The 20,102-nt window shown below is 46.5% G+C and overlaps 4 protein-coding genes across 7 annotated transcripts; 2 read left to right on the top strand and 2 right to left on the bottom strand.

Moving 5' to 3' along the window:
• Positions 1-1,661: 1,661 nt before the first annotated feature.
• On the bottom strand, positions 1,662-4,328 carry LOC9629009 (pentatricopeptide repeat-containing protein At3g09040, mitochondrial). The gene has a single exon (XM_024663651.1). It carries the CDS (start codon positions 4,313-4,315, stop codon positions 2,063-2,065), a length of 2,253 nt encoding a protein of 750 aa, XP_024519419.1. The 5' UTR covers positions 4,316-4,328; the 3' UTR covers positions 1,662-2,062.
• A 173-nt stretch (positions 4,329-4,501) lies between these two features.
• LOC9629337 lies at positions 4,502-5,957 on the bottom strand. 2 transcript variants are annotated; one of them, XM_024663653.1, is made up of 8 exons: positions 5,864-5,957; positions 5,740-5,807; positions 5,590-5,665; positions 5,419-5,531; positions 5,259-5,345; positions 5,107-5,206; positions 4,797-5,017; positions 4,502-4,718 (listed from the first exon to the last, which is right to left on the bottom strand). In XM_024663653.1, the coding sequence occupies exons 1-7, from the start codon at positions 5,945-5,947 to the stop codon at positions 4,841-4,843; spliced, it is 705 nt and encodes a 234-aa protein (XP_024519421.1). In that variant the 5' UTR covers positions 5,948-5,957; the 3' UTR covers positions 4,502-4,718; positions 4,797-4,840. The 2 variants fall into 2 exon arrangements, with proteins under 2 accessions (XP_024519421.1, XP_024519420.1); XM_024663652.1 differs by having other exon boundaries at positions 4,502-4,713.
• Positions 5,958-9,764: 3,807 nt separating this feature from the next.
• On the top strand, positions 9,765-12,570 carry LOC112342168. 3 transcript variants are annotated; one of them, XM_024663559.1, is made up of 4 exons: positions 9,765-9,889; positions 9,941-10,140; positions 10,188-12,380; positions 12,433-12,570. In XM_024663559.1, exons 2-4 carry the CDS (start codon positions 9,984-9,986, stop codon positions 12,540-12,542), a joined length of 2,460 nt encoding a protein of 819 aa, XP_024519327.1. In that variant the 5' UTR covers positions 9,765-9,889; positions 9,941-9,983; the 3' UTR covers positions 12,543-12,570. The 3 variants fall into 3 exon arrangements, with proteins under 3 accessions (XP_024519327.1, XP_024519326.1, XP_024519328.1); XM_024663560.1 differs by lacking the exon at positions 9,765-9,889 and having other exon boundaries at positions 10,016-10,053; positions 10,097-10,140; XM_024663558.1 differs by having other exon boundaries at positions 9,765-10,140.
• Positions 12,571-13,237: 667 nt separating this feature from the next.
• On the top strand, positions 13,238-15,130 carry LOC112342188. Its single transcript, XM_024663618.1, has 5 exons — positions 13,238-13,546; positions 13,606-14,133; positions 14,197-14,254; positions 14,311-14,702; positions 14,846-15,130. The coding sequence occupies exons 1-5, from the start codon at positions 13,238-13,240 to the stop codon at positions 15,128-15,130; spliced, it is 1,572 nt and encodes a 523-aa protein (XP_024519386.1).
• Positions 15,131-20,102: the final 4,972 nt, after the last annotated feature.

Genomic DNA, 20,102 nt, shown 5'->3' with positions numbered 1-20,102 from the left:
GTGATATTGTACCACATGATATTGCTAGAGACACGTGAAGCTGACACCACCTTATGTTTATCTTTGAATTCGTATTACAACATGAGAATGTTGTTTAGAGAACAAATGCATCAAGAAGTCTTGTTGTTTGGTCATGAAAAGATTATTTTATATTTCTCATTAAGTCATGTCAATGGCAATTAATTTGTTGTTGGCAGTTAACACCTGTTTCTAGGGGGAGGTAGATTCATCTTGAACCTATATGGGGTATAGTAGGGTTGGAAAAACATATGTCTTTCTAGGTAAGACATATGTAAAATATGTGTAAATTTTCTAAAACAGTTTGATAAAGACTCAAGTTTGGTAAATATGTTTTTTTTCATATATGGTCATGCATGGGTATGCATTTTCATCTTGTCATATATGCATATTTTTCTAGCTCAACTTTGTTGCTATGTCAGCAGGTTGTATAATTGGATTTAGGGTTTATAGGTGAGAAGCACATGAGCCTGTTTTCATTGTATTTTGTGTGTTGTGAATTTGTTGCAATGGATCAATTTAGTAAGGATCATAGATATGAATGGTTTGTTGATAAATGAGCAAGTTCTTGTATGGGTAAGTGTAAAATCGTTAGAAGGCTACAATATAAGGGATATAGCTACATCAATTGGTGTCTAATGATGCACATTGTATCACCATCATAAAAATATAGGCTAGAAAGCAATTTTATTGAAAAATGTTATCAAGGTTAGGCTTCTTCAAGATTTTCTCCCACAATATTAGAACTTGACAATGTGGGAGATTCTATATGTGAATGCAAAACTAAAGGATGCAGGTTGTGAGGTGATAAGATATGCAACAGCTTGTATTTTCCTGGAGTGAGTTGCACAAAGGACACTAGAGCAAATTCCTTGCATGCATTTCAATGTGAAGTCACCTATAGAACTTTGATGTATTGATAGTAAATGTCTCTAACCATATGAAATTAATTCTTGATACAACTCCATATTTGTAACTTTATTACAAACTAAAGCTTTGGGTATACAGAATTATTGATGTTGGTATATGTTTGAAGAGTATATGAAAAATGACTCACATACTATTTATTTATTTATATATAGATGCACTAGCATGCTCATGTTGATGAACAAAGGAAGTTTAACTTTTATAAATGCTATCATAGAGTAATAGTACAATTTTGCATAATGATTAGTTGGGGGAGTTAGGCATGTTTGTTTTTATTCTGTATTCAATTTGGGTTTAAACTTAAGCTTTATACTATATTAGTTAATGATATCCTCATATTAAGCCACTGATATGCTAAAATAGTGCCAAATTACATTTTGCTCCATTTACGTGCTAATCTTAGCGTTGGGATGTTAGATTCTTTAATACCATTCCAATGTCATTCCATATTCCTCTTCTTTCACTCATAAGTTATATGTTTGAGAGTTACTTTATGCTTTTGTCTTTTCATTCCTTAATTGTACATTCATGAGTTTTAGCTTGATTTGTTTGTTTAGAGGCCCAAGGCCTTGAAACTCGGTTTTGCTTCGTTACCTATAATATATATATTTAAAAGTTAAGTTTTACTCTATGGTTAACCTATGGTAATTCACTATAGAGTAAAGGGTAAAAACACATATGCTATAAATTTTCATATATACTTTTATCACTTTCTATTTTTTTAAATTTAACTTTCTTTATTTTTTAGGTATTTCAAATCTGTGTGGAAAGAAAATTCATGATCAAGCTCCCTGTTGAGGAGAGTGTCCAGTGAAGGACCATCATCCAGCTAGGACACAACAGAAATGAACTGTTGCATATTGGATATTGGATATGCAAGCGGTGGCCACACTGTAGCACAACCCATGGCTCCAACCATGGATCTCTGGGAGTTTTGCGGGCCACAAGCTCCCTGAGCTCGAAATCTTGTCTTGCTTCAAGCCCAGATCTCATCCTCAAAGCCGCGCGCGTCTGCAAGCAATGGCATCGCCTTGCACACTAACACTAGATCATCGCCTAGCATCACAAGTGGATGAAAAAGGAGGTTTTATAGATTGCGAATCGCACTTACGGGCTATTATTTTCTTACACCGGAATAGATGTTTGAGAGGAGAACATATGTACTAGTACCTCTTGGCGCCATTTCCACCACCTGCGTGGCTACTCTAGATCCAAGTTTTACCTCTCCATGCGTGTTGCAAGCACCCAATAGAGCTTGCCAGGCTATTGCATCGGCTTGCACTGGCATATGGTCAATCAAAGTTTTTGCTTGCTCAAGCCACCCAGCCTTTCCAAGGAGATCAACCATGCAGCCATAGTGATTCATTTGTGGGATCAATCCATAGTCATCGTACATCCTCGTCAGGTACTCGAGCCCATCTTCCAGGAGCCCAGCATTGCCACAACCAAAAATCACTCCCAGCAAAGTTATGTGGTCGGGTTCTATCCCTTCCAAGCTCAACTCTAGCAAGAGCTCCACGGTTTCACTGCCATGCCCGTTATGGGCATACGCTGCGATCATGGCATTCCAAGAGACAAGATCTTTTCTCATTAACTGGAACGTTCCTCTTGCTAGAACCAAGTTGCCACACTTTCCATACATGTTTACAAGCGCGTTTCCAAGGTTTGTGTCGAGTTGAGACCCATAGATTCTCTCGATTCTTTGGTGGATGTTTCTTCCTCGTGTTAGGCACGGAAGGCTAGCGCAAGCATCCACCGCTCCAATGAAAGTCACCGAGTCAGGCTTTATACCCTCCAGATCCATCTCTCTCAAAAGGTGGAGAGCTTCTCTCCCGAGTCCTCTCTCGGCATATCCACACAGCATGGCCGTCCATGCCACCACTCCTCGTCTCTCCACCAGATCGAATATCTTCCTGGCTTGCTCCAAGTTTCCACTGCGACAATGCAAGCTCACAAGAGCATGACCTACGAAGAGATTGGATTCTAAACCATCGGAGACAATCCTCGCAAAGACGCGTTCAAAGAGTGGAGTGTTTGGAGTTTCCAGCGAGCTTACAACGTTGAGATAAGTGATCTCGTCCGGCCTTAAGCCTTCGTTGTCCATCTTGCAAAGCAAGTGTAGAACATCACTGAATTTCTCATGCTTGACAAACATCGTCATCAGTGTGTTCCAGGCCACCACATTGTCGTGAAGAAGGATCTCAAACAAACTTCTAGCATCCTCCAAGCTCCCACACTTCGTATACATGTTCATCACACTGTTCCCCAGGATCACGCTGCTCGAGAGCCCAGCTTGGACGATCCGAGCGTGCAATTCTCGGCCCTTTTCTAGCGCACCAACATCGGCACAAGCATCCAAGATCGTCACAAATGTAACCACGTTTGCCTTCACCCCTTCCTGGTCCATCTCTCGAAACAATCTCAAAGCGTCCCAGCCATGGCTGTTTTGAGCGTAGACCGATATCATCCCTGTCCAAGTGACAACCCTCCTGCGACCATCCATCGACTCAAAAACTTTAGCTGCGTCGTCCACGCTGTGGCATTTGCCATACATGTTGAGCAGCGAGTTCCCAAGCATAGTGTCCGAGAGAAGCTGCTCGTCCTCCACAGCTATGCGATGGTGGATCTCTTTTCCTCGTTGCAAAGCAGCCATTGTGGCGCATGCGTCTAGAACCGCAAGATAAGTCACCTTGTCCGGCTTCACATCCATCTCCTCAAACAATCCCAAAACTCGAATGGAATACCCATTACGGGCATATGCTGAGAGGAAGGAGTTCCAGGAGACAACATCTCGTACCTCCATGCTCGAAAACACAATCTTTGCGTCGTCGATCCCACCACACCTCCCATACATGTTGATCACGCTGTTTGCCACAGCCAAGTCTTGATCACAGCCACTCTCATTGATAAGCCTGTGGATTTGTCGTCCGATATCAACGCTCAAGCCCGAGCAAGCATCGAGAGCACTGAGATACGTTACTTTGTGTGGCCTGGTTCCATCGAGCAGCATTCTCCGGAAGACTTCGATGGCTTGGGCGTGCTGCTTGTTCTTGGCCATGGCAGAAACCATGACATTCCAAGACACCACATTTCTCTCTCGCATGCTCTCGAAGACCAAGGACGCATCTTGGGTGCTGCCACACTTGCCATACATCTCCACCAGCAAGTTCTGAATGAATCGACTGTCCCGGTGCTCGCTCTTGCGCAGCTTGGAGTGCGCTAGCCGGGCTTGCTCGAGAGATTTCTCGACGCAGCACTTGCGGAGGATGCTGGCATATGTTGCCGCGTCGGTGGCATCGGTCACGCATCGAATTTCTTCTGCTAGTGTAGAGCGCGAGTTTGCGATTGCAAGCTCGCTAGTGGGAGGCATAAGCCAGCTTGGCCGTCATGAATCATACCAAAACTACACACTAAAAATAAATCAAGTTCTTTTGATACAAGACACTCTAAACGAAAGCTTCTTTGGCATGCCTCCTACACTCCTGGCGTGCTCGCTGAGGTTCTGGACGAGGCTGGCAGCGAGGCGACGACTCTAGCTGTTGGAAATCCACTCACGAATGTATGGAGAACTTGATATCACATCATTAGAGTTAAAAGGTCAGGGCATTACCATGTAATTCTCAAGTTTGATGACCGGCATGCTATGGATTATGATTCCAAGAAAAATGCTTGGGGAGCTCGTCCTTGCTCAGCGCCACTATACTTTCGGGGAGCGACTCCATGTAACACTTGAGATGGCGGTTCTTCTTGACGAAGCGCCAACACATTCTGCTCTACCAGGACGAGCACTTGTCAGATGAGAAAACTTTGATGAAGGGAGTAAGCGAAGTTAGCGTTGCATTCGTTCCTACCTTGGCCATGCCTTGACTATCGGTCTAGAAAAGAGAGAACATCATCAAGTGATCCGGATGACTGCGATCATGAATATGAAGACACAAAACATGGCAAAGATGAGAAGCCAAGTGTAGCATCCAGTGCTAAAGCCTCGCGAGTAGAGCTCGCCGGCTCTTCGAGTCACACGGTTCGCGGAGGCCAAGCTTCGCTCTACAGCCTCGCCAGTGGCATCCACAACCTGGACAGAGCAACAAATCATGTCAGAAAGAAAAGAAAGAATCCTGAAAAAAAAAAAAGAACAATTCTAGGAGATGATTTGGAACAAACTTTGTCTGTGTCTTGCAGGGATTGTTGCATGAGCAGTGTCGACTCTTTCATGTGTCGAGCTAACGCCACCATTTCATCTGTTAGATCGTCCTGGAGTCGCCTGAGCAAAAGAAGAACTTAAGGTACGATCCAGAAAAACAAAGAGAAAGTACCGATGCTTTCCAATGAATTCATGAGTGGCACTGTCGAGTTTCACTTCTTCTTTTGAAGGACCAGGCTCGGGATCGTCACGATGGATGCTGCTTGGCCGAAAGAATAACACAAGACAAGAGCAAGAGATCAAATGATCATGTAGTAGACTTGATAACTTACTGTCTCTTTCGAAGATTGCGCTCGGGAACTGGAGTTTCGGCAGGAGTCGCCGAGAATTCGTCCTCGACATCGGCGTTCGAGGTAGAAGTTTTGAGCGCATCCCACATATCTGCCTAGTTTTTTTTATCCTCGTAAAGAGAAAACACAAAAGGAAAAACGTTTCTAGCTTACCATTTGTGTGACGTTGATCTTCTCGGCAAACGCTTCAATCTGTTCGCCATACTCTCGGGCTTTGTCCATTGAAATGCTGCCATGGATGGAAGAAAACTTGTTAGCAATGAATGAATCAATATTTTTCCCATCCTTTTAGCTAAGATCTACCTGGGAAGATTTTGCTGGGCGTTCTCTCCCGTGAGAACAGTGAGGAGCTCTCTAGCCGTTGCCACATACTACAATCCCTCGTCAAAATCGATCGTATCAGGGCTCCAATTTAATCAATGCTTACATGGACGAGCTTGCGCTCATTCTCCTGCCTGGGCATCGACGCCAGCAGCCTCCGCAGCTTCACCTCCGCCTTGCTCAGCCCCATGATCGATCGATCACTGTATTTCTCAAATTTTAGGGTTCTTGAGCTACATTTTCATGGAAATTTATTTTCCATGACCTCCGTTGACCTCCATTGACTTTAGCTTGACCAACAGCCTGGTCTCAACGATCTCTCTGGACGAGTGCTTTCTTGGGTTGATCATAGTCCCTCCATATCAGAGAAGGACGATGGCATTGGGGCTATTAATTTAGTGCATGGATCCAAAAATGGCGAGCTAGATTTAATAGAGCACAAGACACTGCCAAACACACAGTATAATCATGATCGCATCGCATCTTGCAGCACCTTCGCTCGGCATTTTCCATGCGCCTACACGTCCCTAGCGACTGATTCTCTCGTGGAGAGCTCGTCCTTGTTTAATGGCATCGCCACCATCGCTGGAGCAAGCTCCCAGCGCGAGCAAGGGAGAGACTGTGCTCGGTTTGCAGTAGCACTGCACGAGGCAATTGGCAATGGAGAGATGATTGCCTCCACGGTGAGCGTCGAATGGAGAAGATCGTCGCGAGACGTGGAGCTATGATAATAGACGCATTACAAGGAGATGTGGTTGGAGGACGTCCTCCCCCGTGCGGCGTTGTGGCGATTGATTGTGATGGAAGTCGGATGCTCGCCACCGAGAAGCATTTGATAAGCTGTTTGCCACAGTCAAGTCTTGATCACAGCCTCTTTCGGTGACAAGCCCGAGCAAGCATCGAGAGCACCGAGATATGGTATTGTTTGTGGCCTGGTTCCATTGAGCAGCATTCTCAGGAAGACCTCGATGGCTTGGGCGTGCTGCTTGTCAGAAACCATGACATTCCAAGACACACATTTCTTTCTCGCATCCAAGTACGCATCTTGCACTTGCCATACATCTCCATCTGAATGAATCGACCGTCCCGGTGCTCGCTCTTGCGCACCTTGGAGTGTGCTAGCCGGGCTTGCTCGAGAGATTTCTCGATGCAGCAGGATGGTGGCATATGTTGCCGCATCGGTGGCATCGGTCACGCATCGAATTTCTTCTGCCAGTGTCGAGCTTGCTCGCTCGTATAAGCCAGCTTACGAATCAAGTTCATATGATATAAATATAGGGATAAGGAAACCTTTTTTCCCCGCGACTATAAAAGGTACCCACCAAAGAGATACTTTAGAAGAAGACGGAGCCAAGCATGGGAGCGTTTGATGCTCTGGGCGATGATCTAGTGCTCGACATCTTGTCTCGCCTCAGCCCAGCAGATATAATCCTCAAAGCCGGGCGCATCTGCAAGCAATGGCATCTGCTTGCACGCTCACAGGAGCTCAGGGAAGCTGTGGCGCGCAGGGCAGCCGGAGATCCATGGTTTGGAGATCTGGAGCCATGGCTTGTGTTACAATGTGGCCGCCGCTTGCTCTTGTATCCTTCACTGGACGCTCTCCTCAACAATCAGGGCAGGGAGCTTGATCATCGCTCCTTCTCCGTCGGTCCGCCGGGACACCGGTTTTGCTTCGTGGCGTGTTCGCTGGGGCTTGTGTGTGGGAGGCTGGAGGATCTGGACCAGACTGGCAGCGAGGCCATGACTTTAGCTGTTGGAAATCCACTGACGAATGCGTGGAGAATTCTTCCCCGTCTTGATGTCAAGGAGAAGCCGTGGGAATACGTCTTTAGAGTTACGAGGTCAGGGCATTACCATGTGGTTGTCGCATTTGCCACGCTCGTCATGGATTATAATTCGAAGACAAAGGATTGGGGATCTTATCATGATCCTGATCGTTTGATGGCAACTCCATACTTCGTGGGATCATGTGTCGAGGGCATATTCGTGTTGCGGGTGGACAAAAGGTCATTGTCATGGAGGATCTCCTTGACGAAGGACCAACACGTCGTATTCTACCAGGATCGGCATCATTTCTCACATGAGAAAACTTTGACGACGGGAGTAAGCAATGTTACCATGGCATTCCTTCCTACCTTAGCCATGCCTTAAAACAATCTGGACGTATACTTTTAAAAACTTTGAGCAAGTTACATAATCTTTGGAGCAGATGTATGAACAGTGTTACTACCAGCTTAGAGACTCGTGCTTGTCAAGAGATCCGGATGACTGCGATCGTGAATATGAAAACACAAAGCATGGCGAAGATGAGAAGCCAAGAGTTCTTCAGTTCGCGGAGGCCAAGCTTCTGTAGAGCGTCGCCAGTGGCATCCACAACTTGGACAGAGCATGCAAGCAGGCAAACCGTGTCAGAAAAGGAAGAATCGTGAATTCCAGGAGAGGTTTTGGAACAAACTTTAACCTAGCGACCATTTCATCTGTTAGATCGTCCTGGAAGCAAAAGAAGAAATTAAAGTACGATCCGAAAACAAAGAGAAGTACCGATGCTTTCCAATGAATTCGTGAGTGGCACAGTCGAGTTTCACTTCTTCTTTTGAAGAACCAGGCTCGGGATCGTCATGCTGGATGCTGAAAATACAAGATAAAGGAGATCAATGGATCGTGTAAAATTGGTAACCAGAGAAAAACTTACTGTCTCTTTCGAGAATTCCTCCTCAACATCGGCGTTCAAGGTAGCGCATCCCTCTAGCTTACCCATACTCTTTGCCATGGATGAAAGAATATGATATTTTTGCCATCCTTGTTGTACGATCCACCTGGGAAAAGTTTGCTGGGCGTTCCAGCCTCGTCCATGTAAGCATGTGGAGCCCTGATTCGACGAGGGATTGCTCTTGAGCTATTTTTATGAAAGTTTTTTGTTTGTCATTCGCCATGTCCGTCATTGACCGCCATTGACTTTAGCTTGACCAACAGCTTGGTAAAGCGATCTCTTGGAAGAGTGCTGTTGGCCTACACGTCGCTGGCGACCGATCCTCTCGTGGAGAGCTCTTCCCTGCTTGATGACATCGCCACCGTCGTTGGAGCAAGCTTCCAGCGCAAGCATGAGAGAGACTCTGCTCGAAGATCCATCTCGCGGAAGATTTGCAGCGCTTCCGTGCCGGATCCAATCTGAGCGTAGGCAGCGACGAGCGAGAGTTCCAGCACATCGCGTCCTCGTCGAAATCTTTCCTTGCATCGTTGAGGCTATGGCAGCAAATCGCGTGAAGACTTTCCTTGCATCGTCGAGGCTATGGCAGCGAGCATACATGTTGAGCAGCGCCGTGTGGAGCATCTCTAGCGATCTTCCTCGCCATTGCGAGAGGATGGATCGTTCCAGCGAGTTGCAAGCATCCACAACACTGAAGAACGTCAAGCGATCCGGCTTGGGGCCGCTGGGATCTTCCAGCATTCTCTTGAAGAGGTTGACAAGTTCTTCCTGTGTAACCCGAGATCGTATTCCAGTTCACATATCTGCTCTTCATGGATCAAAGGTCTCCCTCGCAGTGTCCAGTGATCCGCTGAGTAGAGGCAATTGGCAATGGAGAGATTATCGCCTCCAGAGCGAATGGATAAGATCCTCGTGAGACATGATCATCGGTGATCGAGATAGACGACTCGATCCCTTCGAGGAGCATCATCAGGGATCCACGATGGTTGTGAGCGCACGCCAAGATCCTTCTCGCACTTGCCAGTTCTGGGCAAATGCTGCGATCGCAATGTTGACCTTCCATCTTGTGAAAGACTCCCAACGCCGCGCGGCCGCACTTCCCTGCATTTCCCTGAGAATATTTCCGGAGAACCTGTGACGATCTAGGCCGCCGTGAATGCGCTTGCCCCGTGAAACGGGTTTCGACCTAGAACATTTCCCGCCAAGCGACTAGGATATTCTATTATATTCGATATTTTGAAACATCCCGCCATTGTTTGCCCTTTGCTTGGATGGAGACCTAAATTGCGCATTGCTCTTCAATGCGTGCTCATCCATGGCGCCGACGCCGGCGTGCGTCGCTAGAATCTCCTCGGCGTGGCACTGGCGTATTTCACTCTCTGGCCGGTCCGATCTTTGGGATCAGGCAGCTAGCCGCCATTCTTGGTGCGTATTTTACAGTTTTCTCGCGGTTTTCTCGATTGAGTCTCGCGCTAGCTGGCTTTGATCGGTACGCGAGACGAATCGATCTTGCAGATGGATGGCGTCGGCCACCGCGGTTGTTCTTGGGGGAAGAAACCCTAGCTTGGCGACGACGGAAGAATATAAAGGTCCATTCCTTGATGCTAACTTAGTAACTATTTTATTCTCCAGGATCACTTTGGTTTTTACCGATGGTTTTCTATCGAGCTATAAAGGTATGGGTTAAAAGCCAGAGGTCATATTGTAAGCAAGAAAATGGCAGGAGGTCGGCTCGGGGAGCCATGGAAGCGCCGGCGAATTGCGGCACCAGTGGCATCGGAAATGGGAGAGATCCATGCTACCGAGCTTGAACTTCTCGGCGAGGCGGCAGCGGTCGGTAACGAAGCAGTGACGACGAGCTTCAGCGATTCCTGGCCAGTAGTGACAGATGATCCCGCAAGAACTTCTCTTCCCAGGTCTTCATCATCCATCCAGCTTCCAGCGGTCGCAGCAGAAGACCAAGTCTTTGTCCCTAGCGATCCAGGCTCCGGATTTGATCACCTCGGCGACATTCAGCGGTCGCATGCGAGGATCGGTGGCGAGGCAGCGACGGATGATCCTTTTCCAAGCTTTGGTTCGCTGACAAGCTTCGCGGATTTGTCATCTTTCCAGCGCAGCTCGACCTTAGCGATCGCAGCAAAAGTGGAAGCCTTCGAGCAGCCGGGAAGCACAGCTCAGGATTTCTCTCCCGTGGGAGTGGTGGCGGCCACCTTGGTTCCAGCGGTCGCAGCGAAAGACCAAGCCTTCGGTGCTAGCAGTTCAGGCTCCGGCCTCCGCGGCATTCAGTCCCATGCGGCGATCAGTGGCGAAGCAGCGGCAGGAGATTATGGGCCTGTAGCGACGGATGATCCGACCAGCTTGAGCGCTAGCGATTCCAACGTCCAGGTGTGGGAGGCAACGCAGGATTTCTCTCTAGGCGAAATAGCGGACGCCATCGTACGCAACTATTTCGATGGCAAGCTTCCACGGGACTCCGCCAGACCAGCCGAGGCCATCATGCGCAACTATTTCGATGGCACGCCTTCATGGGACTCCGACCGAGCCCAGGTTTCTCCTGTGAGAATGACGCCGGCCAGCTTGGGCGATTTATATGGCAGGCTGGAGTTCTACCAGACGGTACGTGTAGCTCAGGCGGTAGAAATGGTCGCACACTCCTTTGGCGATTTCCATAAGTACAGGAGTTGGCATCCATGGGCTTTCGAGGAGGCGCACCAGTTCTCTCGACACGACGATCCAACGATGGTAGAAGTGGAGAACCAATTTTCGTGGGCTGAAGGGGAGCTCCCCCGAGACGACGACAATGACACAGTAAGCTCGGAAGGTGATCTCCATATGGAAGAAGAAGGAGAAGAAGACGAGCATGCAGTGATAGAAGTGGAGGACCAGGCAGCAAGAGAAGAAGAAAAAGATCATGAAGCGGGAGAAGAAGACGATGTAGACAAAGATGAATTCGCACAGATAGAAGAGGGTCCAAGAGTAGACGATGCTCAATGCGACGGGCTCGAGAGCAAAGACGACGAGGCAGTGGAGATACAGGTTCTGGCGCACCAGTTCCCTCGAGACGACGATCCAGCGGAAATCCAAATTTCATGGGACGAAGCTGTGCAGGAGCTCCTCCGGGACGGCACAGAAAGGTCGGAAGGTATGGAAGAAGTAAGGGAAGACGACGAGCACGCAGTGATAGAAGCGGAAGACCATGCAGCGAGAGAAGAAGGAGAAGATAACAAAGCAGGAGAAGCAGACGATGTAGACGAAGATGAATTCGCACAGATAGAAGAGGATGCAAGAGTGGACAATGCTCAATGTGATGGGCTTGAGAGTGAGAACGACGAGGCAGCGGAGATACAGGTTCTGGCACACCAGTTCCCTCAAGGCGACGATCTAGCAGAAATCCAAATTTCGTGGGACGAAGCGATGCAGGAGCTTGTCCGAGACAGCACTGCAAGCTTGGAAGGTATGGAAGAACTACGACAAGAAGACGAGCACGCAGTGATAGAAGCGGATGACCATGCAATGAGAGAAGAAGAAGAAGAAGAAGAAGAAGAAGAAGAAGACGAGGATGTGGTGGTAGACGAGGACTTCTCACAGATAGAAGAGTATGATCCAGGAGTGGACGATGATCAATGTGACCGGCTCAAGAGTGAAGACGACGAGGCAGAAGTTGACAATTGGATAGTCGAGCCTAAAGAGGACAAGGGTCCGACAGGAGGTGCGGCAGTGCCAGATCTCGACGAGCAGGCAAAAGACGACTATCTCGTGGCTGTGCCATATCAAACACTGGAGCCTGTCGATCAACTCGTGGCAGTGGCAGTACGAGATCCAAGCATGGATGAGGAATCAAACGACGATGATCTAGTCGTGGCAGCGAACGCAGCGTCAGTGCCAGATCCAGAAGCTCCGGCGGCTGTGGAACCAGGTTTGCCACACTTGTGCATTTGTTTTTCATGATCCCTTTTATTTCTTTGCAGACTTCTACGAACAGTTCTCTCCGGATTTCTGGACTTTGCCTCGCAGCTACGACCAATTTCTCGACAATTTGTTTTTACAAACGACCCTTTTGTTCGATCTCATGTATTAATTCGCGCCAATAATATATTTGTGCCCTATCCCCGTGTAAAGGAAGAACCTTAATGGAGATAGCTGTAGGATGGAATCCAGCGGTGGGCTATCGCGTGACGCAATGGTTCCGCGGCGCCCGGGGGCAGCAGATTCTCAGAGTTGCGAGGGCGCTGTTTCATCAGTCTGGGCTGGAGCTGGATGAGCCGGCGGGTGCGTGGTTTTTTGAAATCCTTCCAGACGGGAGTGTTTCATCCACTGTTTCGGAGGTGAAATGGAAGATCTGGAGTGCGATCGCTGTGTGCTTGTTGGATTGCCCCGTGCCAGACGCTGCCGTGCACCTGTTGATTGCCTCCGACTATTTCACGCGCAGGGAAGGACGACAAAGGGAGATTGGTCATCACAGGTATGATCATTTGTGTGCACTGCGTCTTCATTGCTGCAAGCCCCAGTGCCACTACATCGTCGCCAAGCTCGACAAGGTGAGATTTTTCTCTAGAAACCATTTCATCTTTGTGAAGAATTCTCTATGGTCTTGCAGAAAATGGCCGAGGGATGGGTGGACAAGAGTGACGAAGAAGTGATAGCAAGTATGTGTTCCTTTGTTCTTTCCCCTCCTTTTTCTTGGTTACTGATGGCATATATGATCCAGATGTAAAGAAGGTGGTGGAAGGAATTCCCTCTCCCCAGCACGCACAATCGCGTCTCTCGGATGCTATGCGACTGTTCGATCTGAGTGCGTCGCTGGCCGACCTCGTCCTTGCATGGTTTTTGATCCGGCTTGGGAACGACGAGGAGCAATCTCTGGATTGGCTCGTCTATTCCGAAAAGAAGGCTATGGTGGATCGTCACGCTGGCGGCAGGGGCCAATTCGAGAATCTCCTCTTCTTCTTCTTCCAGAATGTCAAGATTTTTGATCCACCATCCCCGGAAAGAATTGAAAAAATCTGTGCCTGGTTCTACGTTCTACCGAAGGTCGAGTTCAGAGGCATCGATATCACGAGTGCTGTCCGCCAGATACTTGTGGTACGTTATTGGTTTTCTATTTCCAGATGTTTGACTCCACGTCTTTCTCATCTTTTCAGCATTTCATAGGTGCGCGAATTTTACGTTTATCATTTGGTGACCATGAATGCCTCAAGCATTTCATTGAAGACCACTCGCAAATCTTCCACAACTTTCGACTGTATCTGCGATCAAACATCTACAATTGTCACAACGTGAGCGCGCTGATTGGTCGCCTGCTGTTCACTTGGACGAGAACGAGCAAAGGGCAGCGTGATCACGACGAGCTCAAGGAGCTGTGCAAATTCACCGGCAACAGTTTCGTGGAGCACGTCAAGTCCACACTCGGCTCAAGCAACTCTTGTGAAGACGAGCGCCAGCTTTTGTTTCGTGCCGCGGCCAGAGTGTTCGGGGAAGATTTCAGTGGCCAGTTTGTGACCCTGTGCGCGAACTCGCAGTGGGAGGACAATGCCAAGCTCTTGCAGACAAGCGAGCTTGGAGAAATCATGGAGCTGGCGAAGCAGGGACAGTTCCAAGTTGCTAATCCTCTCCCCAAGAAGGTTGTGACCAGCAGTTGGCTCGGTGAAATAATCCTCTACTTGGCCAATGTAAGTGTTGTTTTCTCGTTCTTGCTTTGCCTTATTGTTCTAAGCACGAACCTTTTCTTTCAGCTGGTTCTCGAGGATAGCATGCCATACACCTTTGATCGTACAACATGGATACAGGATTGTGAGTATATCAATTTCAACTTACACGCTTCTTCTAATGTGATTTTTGATTTGCAGGCAGAGTATTACTTATCGATCCCGTCATAAACCGTCAACACATGACGCTGTTATTAACCTCTAGTCGCCGTAAGGAAGGGGTTTACTTGGCTGAGACTGTGACAAAGAAGATCTGCCAAGAGCTTGGAGCGTGGATTCACTCCCCAAAGACAGTGAAAAAGCTAGAAGCTAGCTTGGAAGACATAGATAATGCCCTGAGGGATGTTATGTTGCGCGCTGCTGGGGGTGAATTTAGTGACAAGCACGAAACTTTGCTGGCTAAGATGGCCAAGCTACTTGGATTTGGAAAAATGGACGGTATGTATGGACTCGCCAGAGCTTATGTTCTACACGGCATGCCTGGAAAAGGTGGCGGTGATGGCCATCCCAACTCTAAAAAATCTAGTAGCATGGTACGATGGCTATACTTCAATCCCCTCAAGCGCCGGGAGATGACAAAAAAACGATGTTTAGAGTTTCAACAAAGAAAGCGGTGTTGCATTGCCACGAAGTGATCTAATAAGATATTTTTCAAACTTTGACAACAAAATCATAGACCCTTGGAAAGAACAGAATGGCCTGGCGACGAGGCATCCCTCCAAGCGCCACGCTCCGTCTCCGCAGCTTCCAGCAGCGTCGACCATCGAGGGGCTCCAGCAGTGGTGATTCGAGGTCATGGGCGGCAGTAAGCGCCTCTGATCCTGCTGCAATCTCCACGCTTGCATCGATGCGGATTGCGAGCCCCGTGACTAGCGACTCCAGGCTCGCATCTAGCGATGATCAAAGCTCCGGGATAGCAGCGATGCTCAAAGCTAGGAGAGACGTCGTGGCCCTCAGATGATGAAACCACCACGAACAATGACGATCCCCATTGATGAATCTTCACCATCGTCGTCTCGGCTTCGCACCTCAGCTAGCTTGCCAGTGATCCCAGAGGCAGCAGTTCGGGACGAGGAGAACGTTCCAAAAGAGGAGGAGAGGACATGATTCCCTACATGGATGGTTTTCTCTGGGATTCGATCGAGCAGCTGGAAGTTGCAGCTCACTTATAATTCTCTCTCCAGATCGAGTAGTGACGAGGTGCATTTCCCATGGGGTTTTGGGGAGCTGGAGCTCGCAATGCAGGACCTTCCTCCTCTATATAGAGGAGCCAATGATATTGAGAACCCTTGCTGACTCCTCGATGAGCCAACAGGCGCAGCACCACTGGCAACACTGCTAGACAGGACTTTGCAAAGAATACCAGATCTATGAGGCCTAAACCTCGCACCTTGCCAGCAGGAATTAGGAGCCATGTAAGAAAAAGAAGTCTTTTATTTTGGTGTGCAATTTGTAAATTATATGCATGTTGTCAAATCTAATTCATCCCATGTGTCAAAATCTAATTCATTGCAACACAAGATCTCATTGTGTGCCCAAAACATGCAATTTCCACATTGCACAACCCCTATTGCTTGATACAGAGAAGCACATTCTTTTAGAAATAGGAGAGGAGTGGGATGTTGATCTTGCTGAAGAATATGGCATCAGTGTTGTGATGAGGAAGAAAAGATCTTTGATGATGTTGTTGCAAAGCAAAAATATAAGATTATTGATGTTTATAGTGATATTAAAGAAGTAAAAGATCTATTTACTTCACATGGACCTTAAATTTTGAATTAATCTCATGTCCATGAGTACCATTGATACATCAAACATACCAAGAATTATAGTATTATGAAATGAAAGTTGCCACCATATATTTATCACAATCAAAAAGTTAATTGTTGGTTGTAGATTGTTAGACTCAAAACCCTAACAAAATTTGTGAGACATATTTCTTTATAATAGAATAATTATATCAAAACTAATTTAAAGTCAACTTCTTGGACAAAGGTTTTTCACACTTTGTTTGTTAAAAAGTTGGAAAAGGTTAATTTTATAGACCAGCTACTAAAGATTAATGAAAGGGCTTTACTTTAGTCTTACGAACATATATAATGATTTATTTGTAAAATTTTATTTTGGGATGTCACCAAACTCAGTATTATTTAAACCCAAAGACAAACCTTAAGTACAGTTTAAACCCAAAGATGTTTAATTATAAATATCCCAAAACCTTTAACCAATTGGAAAAAAAGTGCATTTGTTTTCATAAATTTTTTCCTTTTATATTTAAATTTTTATGGACTACTTCTTAAGTCATTCCCTTTAGTTGTTTACACTATTAGAAGTGTAATGTTTCATCAAAAGTTTGAACTCATTAAATATATAATAAAAAGTCAAGAAGAATTTTCCATTAACATTGATTAATGCTATTCTAAGGCTCATATTTTTTTGCTAAAACCACTAGTCAACTTGATCAAATCTTGTTTAATAGAGAAGTTTGTAATGACTAATAAGTTAATGCTTTATATTTAGAGAAGAAATTGTTTTCATTGCCAGGTTAAACATCATAATAAAATGTAAGCTCTTTAGATTTGATTTTGCAAAAGGTCACCCATCTTAATACTAAAGAACCCCAATAAATCACTTTTCAAATTATTATTGTTAATTGTTTATAATCAATTATGCTTCTCTATAAATTCACACTTTTATGGATGGAAATTGGAAGGTAAAACTCTTTTTACTCTAGGTAAACTAGATTGCTAAATGTTAACCTATTATCTTGACTTGAGTGTAGCCTAATGGGGGAAAATTGGACCAGGGTTTAGAGTTTAGGTTAGGGGTTCTAAGAATGATGCAAAAGCTGGAGCCAGTAGGAATTTAGGGCTAAGGACTTGATCATATGTCAATATAACCCTTCAAGTCTAGCTTAACAAGAGTAAACTAAACTACTAACCCCTGAAACTTACATGTCTATAATAAAACATCATAAAGTAAAAAATGAAAACCACATACACTACAAGTGGGAGTTGAAAATTTTAACATTAGTTCATGACTTTATACTTTGATAATATGTGTTTAAATTTGAAGCACAAGATGAATCAATCAAGGCATCACTCACCTATCCTAAATGGTGCTGTGCATTAGCCTTGATCTAGCAACTTGGTGACAATCCACTATGCAGTGAAGCTGCTAACCCAAACCACACAAGCTCTCTTCCCTCCCTCCATAGTCCTCAGAAAGTACTCTTAAGATTTTCACTTCCCACCCAAAAACCATTCGAACAGTTCGTACAGTGCTCTCACTTCTTGTATTCTTCTTTGCCTTTCAGCTGCTGTTGCAAATCTTGTAAATGGCTCTCAAAAGAGTAAAAAATGATTACAGAGAACTACTGTGGCTTGATTGCTGTTTAGTTGATCAGCATTGTTGCCGGATCAGCATGCAGCAGCTCGGAACCCATACTTGATTTCCAAATTACCATCTTTGAAACAAGAAAAAGAAAGACAATAAACCTCGAATGTTGCAGGACCAAGTCCGCATGGAGCAGGGAGCGTCTTGGCCAAGCGTGCTTCTTAGAGAATAGAGAAAACTACACGCCCTGATTATGGCATCGCTTTGCCATCTTGGAGCTGAAGCAATCAGTGGAGGAGCTTGAGCGCGATGCAAATCTTTACGCACTTATAGTTGGAAGCGGGCAAAAGAATCCATCGCCATTCGATGGTGTGTGGAATGAGGAAGAACAGGCAACTCGTGGAAAATCTTCCTATCAACATGGGAGGATTCCAATGTTTTCCAATGTTCTCTCATTGATAATGCTCTCATCTGAGCTCTCACCTCGAGCTCCATCTTGCGCTTTCACCGTTTTGCAAGATGGAGCTCGAGGTGGTGAGTGACAATCATCAGTGCACTTGAGTCTTGAGACAGCTTCTCAAGCGCAGTGGCCACATTCTCGGATCAAAGGGGGCATTCGACATGATGAACCACCATGATAGGCTTACGAGCACTCACATCGAGCTATGGTGTGTTTTAAGCTGCAGTGTATTCTCCAGGCTGTGAATGGAGACGACGGAAGATAGATAACAGCTCCCATCTCCGATTCACGGCACCTGGCCTTCGCGAGATCCACCACCATTGTGGTCCACGCTCTGTTTTAATGATCACGGTTGCCTCCACTCCCATAGGATCTGACAAGCAAGTTGAGGAGACTGACATCTTTTTCCAATCTAGTTTCGACGATTTGGAGTTGGTGAAATGCCAGATTCATGTATGACGTCTCCAGCTTGCCGCTGGTGCTGCTGCTCGATCATCGTCTGGTTTTGTTAGATCTTTATAAAAGATGAATTCCAAGCTAGCCTCATCTTCTCTTTTTCTTTTCCCTGGTGGTGACACTGCGAATGGTGGTGCCACCGAAGGTGCTGTCCCTGCTGGCTCAGCGTTGGCTCGTAGAGGAGGAAGATCCTGGATTACGACCTCCAGCTCCCAACATCCGACGGAAAATGTACCTCCTCCTCCACATTCACTACTCGATCGGGAGAAGAGGGCCCGCGAGCTGTAACAACTTCCAGCTGCTCGGAATTCCAGGAAAAACCGTCATCCACGTATAGCATGATCTCCTCCTTGTCTGGAACGTACTCCTCGTCCGCCACTGGGATCACTGGCAAGCTAGCCGAGTGGCGAAGCCAAGAGGACGGTGAAGATTCATCACTGATTGCTAGCGTTTCTGTAGTGGTGATTTGATCATCTGGGGGCGGCGACCAGTGTCACACCAGCGCCCGCAGCAGACGGGGTCGGCCCAAAGCCCCGCCGGCGACGTCGCCTCTTGCAGCCCGGAGCTTTGATCATCGCTCGGACTCGCGGGGCTCCCTATCCGCATCAATGCAAACCTGGATGTACTGTCGGCTTCCTGCTGGAGCTCGTCGGTGCTCGAGGCTGCTGGAAGCTGCCGCGGAGACGGCTCGTGGAACTTGGAGTGCTGCATCGTCGATGGGATCCTCCCCCGGCCATTCTATTCTTTCTGGTCTCCACTTCTCTTTGTGGGATGCCGCCTTATACGATTTCATTTAAGAAAAGAAGGTCCAAAAAACCATGGTCAGTGATAAACTTATTAGATCGCAATGCAACACCGCTTTCTGTTGAAACACCGTTACTCTGCCAATTCCCGGCGCCAAAGAATTCAATCGTGAGGCTTTTACCATATGCATACTAGAGTTGGAATAGTCATCCTTTCCAGGCATGCCATGCAGAACGTAAGCTCTGGCGAGTGTCCATGTTTAGTGGCTTGGCCATCTTAACCTTCAGAGTTTCGTGCTTGTCACCACAGTGGTGTGCGACATGACATTCATCAGGGCATTGTCTATGTCTTCCATGCTACATTTTTACTGTCTTAATGACGGTAAGAATGTAGGGAAGACATAGCCAATGACCTGAGGAATGTCATGTTGTGTGAATTCGAATCCACGCCCCAAACTCTTGGCAGCTCTTCCTCGTCACTGTAACCCCTTATAAATGGCAACTAGATCCTTTGCATACAAATCAAAGCCACACAAACAACACACTAGAAGAACCGTGTAATGTTTGTAATGTGACAACTAGATCCATATGTTTTTCAATGAAAAGATCACAACCTGACGTTAGGCGTGTGTGATTTCAGCTATTTTAGAAATCAGAGGCAGCACCTCATAAATATCTACTTTCACTGAGACTTGAACTCAAGACCTCCTGCTTACTAAATGGGTGCTCTGACCAAATCAGCTATGAAAACCATGGCTTAAAGGTCTTCAATGTAAACAACTAGGAATCTTGTGTGAGTGATTTGGCCCAATGGCCCAATGGATAAGGCGCTGGGCTACATAACCAGAGATTCTGGGTTCAATTCCGCTGACGTTGTTTTCCGGTCCTTACAAAAGTCGGAAAAAGTAAAAAAAAAATAAAAGAAAAAGAAAAATGGC

The sequence above is a fragment of the Selaginella moellendorffii genome, unplaced genomic scaffold (assembly GCF_000143415.4).
Source record: "Selaginella moellendorffii unplaced genomic scaffold, v1.0 SELMOscaffold_101, whole genome shotgun sequence".
In the NCBI taxonomy this organism is placed as follows: Eukaryota; Viridiplantae; Streptophyta; class Lycopodiopsida; order Selaginellales; family Selaginellaceae; genus Selaginella; species Selaginella moellendorffii.
Note: the sequence above shows the minus strand (reverse complement) of the source record. Positions and strands in the feature narration are given on the sequence as shown.

What these genes read in the sequence shown, in the direction of transcription:
- LOC9629009 (XM_024663651.1), bottom strand. Translation starts at nt 4,315, where the DNA reads ATGCCTCCCACTAGCGAGCTTGCAATCGCAAACTCGCGCTCTACACTA.
- LOC112342168 (XM_024663559.1), top strand. Translation starts at nt 9,984, where the DNA reads ATGGCGTCGGCCACCGCGGTTGTTCTTGGGGGAAGAAACCCTAGCTTG. An exon ending in TTTTCTATCGAGCTATAAAG is followed by an intron (nt 10,141 to 10,187) that starts GTATGGGTTAAA and finishes AGAAAATGGCAG; the next exon opens with GAGGTCGGCTCGGGGAGCCA. An exon ending in TCCGGCGGCTGTGGAACCAG is followed by an intron (nt 12,381 to 12,432) that starts GTTTGCCACACT and finishes ATTTCTTTGCAG; the next exon opens with ACTTCTACGAACAGTTCTCT.
- LOC112342188 (XM_024663618.1), top strand. Translation starts at nt 13,238, where the DNA reads ATGCGACTGTTCGATCTGAGTGCGTCGCTGGCCGACCTCGTCCTTGCA. An exon ending in CTGTCCGCCAGATACTTGTG is followed by an intron (nt 13,547 to 13,605) that starts GTACGTTATTGG and finishes TCATCTTTTCAG; the next exon opens with CATTTCATAGGTGCGCGAAT. An exon ending in TAATCCTCTACTTGGCCAAT is followed by an intron (nt 14,134 to 14,196) that starts GTAAGTGTTGTT and finishes CTTTTCTTTCAG; the next exon opens with CTGGTTCTCGAGGATAGCAT.
- LOC9629337 (XM_024663653.1), bottom strand. Translation starts at nt 5,947, where the DNA reads ATGGGGCTGAGCAAGGCGGAGGTGAAGCTGCGGAGGCTGCTGGCGTCG. An exon ending in CGCAATCTTCGAAAGAGACA is followed by an intron (nt 5,346 to 5,418) that starts GTAAGTTATCAA and finishes TCGGCCAAGCAG; the next exon opens with CATCCATCGTGACGATCCCG. An exon ending in GAATTCATTGGAAAGCATCG is followed by an intron (nt 5,207 to 5,258) that starts GTACTTTCTCTT and finishes TCTTTTGCTCAG; the next exon opens with GCGACTCCAGGACGATCTAA.